Source organism: Lactuca serriola, chromosome 9, assembly GCF_051521515.1.
Source record: "Lactuca serriola cultivar US96UC23 chromosome 9, Lser_US96UC23_V15, whole genome shotgun sequence".
Classification (NCBI taxonomy): Eukaryota; Viridiplantae; Streptophyta; class Magnoliopsida; order Asterales; family Asteraceae; genus Lactuca; species Lactuca serriola.
The window spans coordinates 89550346-89561562 of NC_136416.1; the positions used below are offsets into that span (position 1 = coordinate 89550346).

At 35.0% G+C, this 11217-nt stretch overlaps 1 protein-coding gene across 1 annotated transcript; it reads right to left on the reverse strand.

Annotated features, from left to right (window-relative positions):
- Positions 1-406: 406 nt before the first annotated feature.
- On the reverse strand, positions 407-2611 carry LOC145075926 (uncharacterized). The gene has a single exon (XM_079021991.1). It carries the CDS (start codon positions 2609-2611, stop codon positions 407-409), a length of 2205 nt encoding a protein of 734 aa, XP_078878117.1.
- Between the last annotated feature and the right edge of the window lie 8606 nt (positions 2612-11217).

Sequence of the window (11217 nt, forward strand, 5' to 3'; positions counted from 1 at the left end):
ATCTCATTGCCTTGCCATTTCTCATCCCCAAACTTTTGAATTTTGGTATTTTCATGATTTTGTATTTTAAACTTTTTATGCCTCAACAAGTGTTTCATCCTTTTCTTTCTAACCTTCACCAAGTGTTCTGGAGGCCACTTCATCTCTAAAACATAAACTTTCTCAAGGGGTGACAAAGCTAATTCAGCCACACTATCATTCAAGTCATGCTTCTCCTTGACCCGACTCACTACGCTTTGAACTATGGACTCTCTTTTTTCCTCAATGTTACGAGTCACCTTGTTCAAGTGGGCCTCCTTTAAATATACCAATCCATCTGTAACTCGTATGAATGAGCATTCTTCCACATTAGAAGATTGTTTGATAGCCTTAAACATATTAAAAGTCTTTTGCTCATCATTTACTCTCAATGTAACCTCTCCCCTTTGACATCAATTAAAGCTTCAGCAGTTGCCAAAAATGGCCTCCCTAAAATTATTCCACAATCATCTTCAGCTTCATAATCCAAAATGATAAAATCAGCTGGAATGAAAAGATTATCAACTTTGATAATGATATCCTCTATTTTACCTTCTGGATATACCATCGATCGGTCTGCTAGCTGGAGTGAAACGGTGGTCGATCTAGCTTCACCAAGTCCTAATTTTCGAAAAATTGACAAAGGCATTAAATTGATACTTGCACCCAGGTCGCACAAACCTATTTTGTCAAATTTTCCAATTTTGCACGGCAGAATGAAACTACCTGGATCATCCTTCTTCACAGGTAATTTGTTTTTGATTATTGATGTGCAACTTTTCATCATTGCAACAATCTCAAAATCTCTCCAAACTCTTTTCCTTGTAAGAACTTCCTTCATGAACTTTGCATATGTGGGCATTTGTTTTAAGGCTTCAACAAAAGGGATGTTGATATGAAGTTGAGAAAGGATCTCTAGAAACTTCTTAAATTGCCCATCATCTTCCTTAGATTTACTTTTCCTAGGTGGGAAAGGTAAGGGTGTTGGTGCAACTGTCGCACCAGTTCGAGCATCTTTTTCTTGGGCTTTCTTTTCATTTCCAACACTTGGACTTGAACTTGTTGGACCTTCCTTGTTCGGTTTCTTCTGCCCGTACTCCTCATCAGTTATGTCGTCAATCTCGACATACTCTTTTTCATCATCTTTCAATTCTTTCTTCTTCTTATGAGTCTCAACACTTATCGGGTGCTGCTCATCATTTGTGGTTAGTAAGTCATGATTCTTTGGAGTTAACTCCTTTCCCGATCTAAGTGTGATGGCATTACATTGCCTCTTATCATTGACATTACCTAGATTTTGGGTGTTACTTGGCAACGTTCCAGGTTCTCGTGAGTTCAGTGCTTGTGCTAATTGCCCTAATTGATTTTCTAAATTTCTCATAGCAATTGCTTGATTCTTTTCACGTGCCTCAGTCTTTTGATCTTGTTTGATCATAAACTCCATCATTACTTTCTCGAAAGTTGACATCTCTTGATTTGATGAAGGTGCTGCTGGTTTTGAACTACTTCCTGATGCCTGGTGGAATGCACCTCCTTGTGGTCTCACTTGCTGAGTTGGCATTTGATAAAACCCCAGTTGGTTTTGAGGCCTTTGGTGAAACTGCTCTTGCTGAGGATGCATTTGTTGTTGTTGTCCACCCCATGAGAAATTAGGATGATTTCTCCATCCTGGATTGTATGTTTCAGAGTATGGATTGTTTTGTCGTGGGAAATTTTGACTTCCCATGAAAAATACAGATTCAGGATTCTGTGGGCACTCACTATAATCATGGACGCCTTGACAAACCGCACAAAGTTCAACCTTCTTCTCTTTCATCCCATTGCTTGACATCATATTCTTCATCATGCTCTTGATTGTGGCCAACTCTGCTGCTAATGCATCATTTTGAGCTGCAAGACGAACTTCAGCCGGTGTTCTTCCTTTCGAACCACTTGCATGTACCCTATCTGTGGGCCACTGGAAATTATTGGTTGCTATTCTATCCAATATCTCCACGCTCTCCTCATAGCTCTTTGTGAGCAAAACTCCTCCAGCTGATGTATCTACTAGCATGCGTGTTTGAGCATCCAAACCTTGGTAAATTGTCTCAAGTTTCACATCATCAGGGAGTCGATGTGTCGGACATTTTCTCAGCAAATTGTTCCATCTCTCCCACACTTCCCATAACGATTCACCATCCATTTTTTGGAATGATGTGATGGCATTTCTTAGATTTGCATTTCGCGTGAGTGGGAAAAATCTTTTTAGGAATTTTTCTCTTAATTCCTCCCAAGTGGTGATGGAATCAGAAGGCAAAGACTCAAACCAGTCTCTAGCTTTCCCTTGTAGTGTGTAGGGAAATAATCTTAGCCTAAATGCATCATACGTCATGCCTCTTTGTTTGAAATTATCGCACATCTGGTTAAAGGAACGCAGATGGGACAAGGGCTCATCACTAGGCATACCTCCAAAGAGACCATTGTTATTGATCATCTGAAACATCACAGGTTTGAATTCAAAATTTTCAGCATTAATTGTTGCGCTGACAATTGGCGGGTTTGTTGCTTCGAAACCTCTATTTCCATTATTGTTTTTGTTTCCATTATCTCCCATTTCTTCTTGATTTTGAAGTCTCCTCAACCCTCTCAAAGTTCTTTCAATCTCCCAATCAAGCGCAAATTCAGGTGGTCTGAATCTTCGACCGGCCAGAGTAAAATATCCTCAAGATGTTTAAGAGTCTAACGACTACCTAATGTTCTAACTTAATAATAAAAATAGTCCCCGGCAACGGCGCCAAAAACTTGTTGACGAAAACGCGTACCCGCAAGTATACGAGGTCGTGCAAGTAATATAGTCGTAAGACCAGATATCGAACCCACAGGGACTATCCTATTCTAAGAAAGAGTGAACTAGGCAATTGATTGCAAAAGTGATTGATTTTATTAAACTAAGGAAACAATTAAAATAAAATTAAACTAAATTCACCAAGGTAAAAACGAAAACTAAAATAATCGAACAAACAAGGAAAACAATTGAACGATTTAACAATTATGAGAAAAACGGGATTCGGTTGACTTATACGGGTTCAATGGTTCTTCTAATGAAACTAATTTGTCAAACCAATTATATAGAAACGAATAACTTAACACCAACAAAAGTTATCAATTACCTCTCGGTCTCAAGATTTGATAAAAAAAAACATTCACTCATATCTCTATGTGGTTCATGATTTTAAAAAGCATTAAGTCCAATGGTTTTGTTAAAAATGTCCTAACACACGTCTATGTTAAGTTTAAGCGAGATAACGAAACCGGACATTCATATTCAAACGATGTCACAAATAAAGCTTCTCTCGAAGTCAATATAAGCATGTAAATCTTAATTTTAAACTAAGAAAATTAACCCTAACTAACATTGATCAAGTGTTAGCCAAAATCAAAGTTACCCATCAAAATTTATATTTTTAAAATAAAAACACATTTGAATATGCTATTCGATTTCAATAAAATTGGTTCAAACAAAATCAACTACATTAAAATTATCATCTCACCTTAGTCAACCAAACCCTAAAGATTATTACTCCATAAAATTAAAATTCAAAAACTGTGAAAAAATTAAACCTAAATATCATTCTCAAATTAAACTGTGTGTAATTGACGAAACTAAAACGCAAAGCAAATTAACATAAGTTATTGCAACATAACATAATTAATTGAAAAATAATAATAATAATAATAATAATAATAATAAAACAAGTGAAAGCAAAGTCAGGAAATTGACCAAGTTATTCGTTTGCTTTCCTTTGTTTCTCCATCTCCTCCTCATTGCCCATCTGTGTGTTTATGGATATGCGCATCAAAATAATAATCGAAGGTGGACGGTGGTGAAGAATGTGTGAAAGAATGGCGGCTGTGGTTTCTTGCGTAGGTTTTCTTTTTCGTCGTATCGTCCGTATCTCCTTCTCTTGATCACGTAAACATAATATATAAAACATAATTACACAAAATAGCCTCCAACTTTCAAGAATGGTGCAGCCTTAACCCCTAGCTTTTAACTTTCCGCATGGAACAACTTTAGCCCTTGATATTTCACTTTTACCATTGTACAGCTTTAGTCCTCCACATTGCACCTTATTTTTGAATTGGAACTCTTCCAGCAAACTAACCCCAACTTCCACGTCGATTTTGAACTGGAAAACGACTTAATTAGTGAAAACTCAAAACACGAAACTTGTAGATAATTGTGTCTAGTTTTTCAAAACATCTTCAATCGCCTAAATTGGAGTCCGGATGAGCCAGATATGATGAAAACACTGAGACATGGTCAATCTGCCAAACATCTTTTATTCGCCTTACTTTGCTCGTGATGAATTTATCTTCTTTCGAATCCGTCAATTCCTTTCCGAAACCACTTGAACATTATAATATGAGTCCAACTCCCAGCAAGACTCATTGAATAAGCGGTGGGGACCTAAGAAGCTTGGGCAATCTTGTATTCACAAGATAAAATTCGCTAATTCCTTTTAGATTTTTGAACTTCATAAGAGGAAGTCAAACTCCCACCATGACCCGTAGACTAGGTGGTGGGGAACCAATGAAACACAGGTTGCACTTGCATTACCAAGTAAAATGAATACCGTCAATTCTGATGCAAAGCACGATGTTCTATATTATGGATTTCATGCAAGAAAATCATCTCCCACCAACCTGTAGAATAAGCGGAGGGGACCTAAGAAGCTTAGGTGAACTTGTAAAAAGAAGTTAATGAGCCGTCAATTCCTTTAAGAACTTTGGACTTCATAAGAAGAAGTCTAACTCTCATCATCCTGTAGAATAAGAGATGAGGAACCTATGCAAGACAGGTCAAAAACCAACTGAATGGGAACAAAAATACCAACTGGGAAATATTAGGTCTATTATATTCATTAACATAAATTTATCTTTTCAAGTTCAAAAAATGATGTAAATTGTAAAATCCGGAGACAAAAATAAGCTTTTTAGTTCATTTAGTGATTGAAAAACGAGCACTAAACAATTTCTTTTGAAGATTGTTGCAAGCTTTGGTTCGTACCTTTTGTCTTCCTTTAATGCTTATTTTTTATGTAATTAAACGCTTGAAGAACAAAACTTATAAGATGGGAACTAGCATTCCGGATGACTTGTTCTTAGTGGTGGATACTTGCAGATAATATCATCTTCTTGATCTTTTTATCTTCATCAAATCCCCAATACCAAGTAGGTTCAAAGGATCTAAAGGTTGTTATTCTAAAACACTCTATGGTTGGTATTAATATCAATCCAACATCTATAAATTGATCCTTAGTGGTTTTGTTTTGTAAAATACTCGAAAATACTATTGTTATTTTTAAAGCTTCCATCGCAGTTTTATGAAAAAAACTCTTTAATTTTTGTTATCAAAACCCGTCAAGAAATTCATCCAAAACTTTATTGGTTTGTAAGCTTCAGAAATCTCTTTAGGGTTTTTATCGAGCTTCAAGGTAATAAGATTTCCAAATTCATTCTTTCTGTAGGTGATAAGCAGTCCAAAGGAAAAAAATCTACACATGTGGCACTTCTTGTATATGTTGACAATATCATCATTGGTGGCATTCTTTGGATAACATTAGTGCTTCAATACAACTGTTAAGTAAGAATATTAGCTTTCTGACTTGGGAGAATTATGACATTCTTTGGGTTTTAAAATAGCCAAATCTACAAGAGGAATTTTTCATTCCCAATGATAGTATACTTGCAAGTTTTAGAATAAATGGTCTTACTTGGAGCAAAACCAACACAACTTTCAATGGTCAAAAGTATAAGTCATCCAATTTTGAAGGAGAATTATTGGAAGATCAATTGCAATTTAGAAGGTTGATTGGTCATTTACTACGTGTTTTCAATAACAAGACTAGATATCACTTATTTTGTCCATCATCTTATCCAATACATTATGAAACCTGATGTTCATATACAACCTGCTACACATTTGTTGTGTTACTTAAAGTCTCATCATGGTAAATATTTTTTCTATCAACCCATACTTCTCTACATATTTAGGCCTTTAGTGGTTTAGATTGTGAAAGTTGTAAGGACACAAGCATGTCTACAACTAGTTTTTATATATTCTTCGGAGACTCTCTTATATCTATGAATTCCTAGAAGCAATTTGTTGTGTCCCGATCCTCAACTGAAGTTGAATATAGAGATGCCTTTGTTGTTACGTGTTAAATTATGCGGCAAAAACAATTACTCAAGGAATTTGGAGTTGTTGATCATGGTCTAAAAATAATCTTTTTACGTAATAATAATTCGACCATTCAGCTTACTTCTAACTCCACCTTTCACAAGAGAACTAACACACATAGAACCTGGTCGTCATTGTATTCTAGATAAAATTTCCAATCGTACTATTAAACTACTACAAATTCAGAAACAATTTTCAACTTGCTAATTTGTTTAATAAACCTCTACCATGATGAAAGTTTTTACCACTTATGTCCAAGACGTCACTTGAAAACATATGCAACATCATCTTGAGGGGGCATATTAGTAACCTAACCATAATTTAGTTAATAAACTATAGTTAACTTACCAAGATAGTTAAAATGTTAAGTTGTTAGGTGTATGTTAGTGTTTTTGGTTGACGTTTAGCGTGTACATTGTCTCTTACATTTAGGGTCGGCCCAAGGGCAGCTAGGCCATTGCCTAAGGAAAAAACGGGCTAGGGGGCATCAACTGTTTATCAACTCTTAGGGGTATGATACTATATTTATGCCAAAATTAGTAGTGCATTAATTATTTTTAACCAAAGAGGTTAAGAATAGAGAAAGAGACAAATGACTAAATGGAACACATGCCTAATTCCCCAAATTAATGGAGGGCAGCTGGCAGTCTAAAGTAAATCGAGGAGTCGCGCCCCTAAAGTAAATCGAGGATTCGAGGACTCACCGAGTAAAGTGCCAAGAGCAGTATAAATATATAATTTGTTAATCACCATCAATGATTCAGTATTTCACATTTTCACTTCTCGTCAACTTGTAATTATTTTTTAACGTATGTTACTGTGACAACCTGAAATTTATCCCGTCACAGTGAACCCTTTTCCGCTAATAAAACTCGCTTTATTAAACTGTTCCGTTAACCTTTTGGATTAGGTTAATTAAATTGGGACTTTTATTATGACTTCATGAGTGTCCAAACGAATTAGAAACATGTGAAATATCCTCGGTATCCCTTTGAAAAGTTTTTAGATTACGACCACGTCGAGTTACGACCACTTAATCGGTACGACCATAAGCCCCGTTTAACGTCGGTATCGGGTAGATTTCCTCCAGGCCACAAACTCAAACCCCTATATAAGGGTGAGTAGACCTCCATTTGAAACTTTTCCACTCATAACACACACTCTCTCTCTACTCTCTCTCTCTCTCTACAAGTTGCTTTTGATCCAAAAACGCCTCTTTCGAGCTCCATAATCGTAAGTAATCTATCCTAGCTTGTTGTTTAGCTTGATATACATGCAAATTCGTGTTTAAATCATCCAAAAGACTCAAAATCATGTGTTTACGGCCCAAGAACACTCTTGGACCGCAAACACCCATAAATGGGGTTTTGAAGCCCCAAACCCTTCCAAATCACTCCTAGTGCTTAACTATGACTTAAGGACTTGCATGTATGAGCTTAGAACCCCAAAATCTTGTCATTTGAGGAGTAAACATGAGTTTACGGCCCAAGAACATTCTTGGACCGTAAACCCCTCTTCATAGGCCGTGAACACCATTTAAGGTGTTAAATTGCCCTTTAAACACCTCCTATGGCTTAGAATAATGTCTAGAACCAACCACCATCGAAGTAGGAACCTTAAACACCAAGGAAACCATGACCTTAGGAGATTACGGCCGTAAACCCCCAAGGATTGGTCCCTTGGCCGTAAACTCCTCTAAGGAGGTCAAATGGTGCCCTAACTTCCTTCCATGGCTTGTATATTGGATTAGAATCATGTGTGCTTAACCTAGAACCATTAAATCATGAAGTAAGGGTACAAGCAAGAGTTTACGGCCGTAAACTCTATGTTTACAGCCGTAAACTCCCATAAATGGTCCATTTGAGGACTTAACCACTTCCTATGTCCTAGAATTGAACCTAGCCTAATTCCATAAGTGTTATCAGACCTTCGAGCAACCAAGAACACACCACCCATGATTTTACGGTCGTAAACTCATGGGGATATTTTCATTGGGCCGAAATCTCCTCTAAGAATTTACTCTTGAAGAGTAAACTCCCTAACTAGGCCATACACCCCCTTATTGCAACCCAATAGCCTCCTAGCACTTGACCAAAGTGTTTTTCCGCACATTAGGGTGCTTATACGTGTTTAATTAGTGTTATAATCACTAATTATATGTAAACATATGTCTTAATATGTTACTAGGTCATTAAGTGTGTGCAACTCTTCACTTGACACCAAGCACTCAACTGACACTTCCGTCCGATCCACTCGCTACAGGTGAGTTCATACCCCTGAATTAACCTTTTAAATGTTTTTGTATGCTTTTATGGGGAAGAATACATGTTGAAACATGCTAGTTATCATATCAATCATATATGATTAATAACCCGCATGCAAAAGGATTTTCTACACTTTCATCTGTTTTACCAAGTATATTACTTCAAATGGTCTTCCAAAACGTTGTTACTTGTTTAGATCTTTTTCAAACTATCTTTCGTGTTGTATGTTTTCCTTCAAAACCTATTTCAGCAGTGTTTCAAACAAAGGTTTTCTTCACTTAAAATTTTTTATCAAATCATTTTCAAAGCGTGTTTATGAAAGGCTTTTCAAAGGTTTACCAAAGGTTTTCAAAGCTTGTTTTATAAAATGACATCAAGTCGTAAATTCTTATTTGTAAAGATTTTACAAAGGTTTTACCAAAGTTTTCTTCTATGCTTTTATTTCGTTAAATGCTTGCCTATATTTGTATAGTTATATAAATAATGTTTAAAGGACTTAGAACGGCTAGTTCGCCCTATTTCCTTTTCCTCGTTGGGATGTGGTATGGTGGGTATCGGTTATCCGTCTGAAGGTCGTTTAAATATTAGTTATATATTATGTATACATGTATAGACATAAAGGCTTCCATCGACTAGGTCATTTCCTTGGGTAGCAAGGGCATCCTTCCATTCATCATTCATGTACCTGAAACATTAGTAACTACTATAGGAATAGTTAGGAGATTCTATCTCTCTCTATCTCTCTCTATCTCTCTCTCTCTATCTCTCTCGTATGAAGATCTTCTCAGGAGTCAGTTCACTTGCGAGTCTATACTATTACTATAATACTTTAGAATGTGACTCCCTATTTCCCTCGATGACGCTTCATCGTGCCATTACCTTGTAACCAGAGTCTCCTGGAGGGAGAGCGAACATCATGTGTATAGATCTATATGGGACGGACACTCCCGCATCCTGACTGCTAGCTACAGTCCGCGCCGGTAAGGCCCATGGGTGACATAATGCCACTAACTCTACGCATGACCTGGAGGGTCATCGGATACTCTATCGTCTATCAGCATGGTTACATACGAGTTCACATTCACCCTTTGTTTTAGACTTTGCTAGCTGTATCATTCACTCGATGTTGTCTGGAGTCTGTATTTTCTTGTTTTAGACTTTTCTAGTTGTATTGCTCATTCGATAATGTCTGGAGTCTGTGCTCCCTTTTGTTATACTGAGCCAGGCGTATCATTCATTCGTTACTCTCCTGGAGCCTATGATTTATTTTGCTTTAGTCAGCAGTACTACTGTTGAGTTATATGTTATTTTTCCCCTAGTATTTTTACTTGTGATTTTCTCATAATTTCTTTAAAGTTAATACTGTATTTTGGTAATGATAGTATTTTGTGGAAAATTGCTCCTTAAAACATAAATATGTCGGGTCATGGTAGAAGACTGCTTTTATTTAGAAAATATACGATTTTCTGGAAAGAACGTTAATACACTATAGATTCTAGATTACCGTCTTTCACAAAGTTGTTTTCAATAAAAATGTGTATTTATACAAATGACACTAAATACTTATGGACTCACCAGCATTATAAAATGTTGATACTCTCTTTTAAAATAACTTGTATTCTCAGGTCATTGATAGACAGGTACATCCTGGGAGCTTTTGCGAAGACAGCCTAGTACCAAGTTGCATCTTGTTATGTTCTGTATTTACTTTGATATTACTATGACATGTAACCTATATAAAATTATTACTATTAATGCAATGGTTTTTGTACTTTGATTACTATATTGTATATGTTGTGATACTTGACATGACGTCATCCACCCCAGAACGTTTCCGCCGTTTCGGTTTTGAGGTGTGACAGTTACACTCTTATTGATTTGATTACATATCACTTTGTGATTATTTTAAATAAAATTTTTCCAACTTATCATTTTGTGGTTTTTTTTTCCTATTTTCTTAACTCCAATAGTATTTATAAGTCAAATGGACTTTCCTTTCTTGATGTAATAAATGGATTTCAGTTTTAGGAATACAATAATTGACTTGCTTTCATCCAAAATTGAAAATTTTCATATTCAATTTCCAATTTAATATAATTAATATATTAAATTAAAATATATTATTAAATATAAAATATTATATTATTATTGGTAGATTTTTAAAATGATTATTACAATATACTTATTTGTTATTTTAAATATTATGTTAAATCCAAAAACAAATCATATTATTAAATTAATTTAGAAAAATCTATTAATATATTATTTTTCAAAATAATTAAAAAGTTTAAATGTTGTAAATGTAGAACTCAAATTAAATAAAATTGTCAACAAACTATTTTACTATAATTAATTTTTTTCCAAAGAAGTCCTTTTTTTAATTAATAGAAAAAGTTACATTGCATTAACTTATAAACAATGGTTTATATATCAATTAAACATTATTATCGAAATTACAAACAAAAATCAATAGATAAGCGATTTCCAAATAAACTATTAAAATGTTAAATTGTAATAGTAAATCATAAACTTATTTAGTTTTATTTAAACGCAAATATAAGTAGATGTTATTAAATTATATAAGTATATTATCTACCTATAATTGTATGTTATATGACAACAATTTTATTTTCTACTTAACTGAAGTACATACTTATTTATCATCTCGATCATATTTATTTCAAATTGCTATTTAAAAGTTTTTAATGTCCA

Bases quoted from the DNA above. Each gene is read 5' to 3' on its own strand.
- LOC145075926 (XM_079021991.1), bottom strand. From the start codon at position 2,611: ATGGGAGATAATGGAAACAAAAACAATAATGGAAATAGAGGTTTCGAA.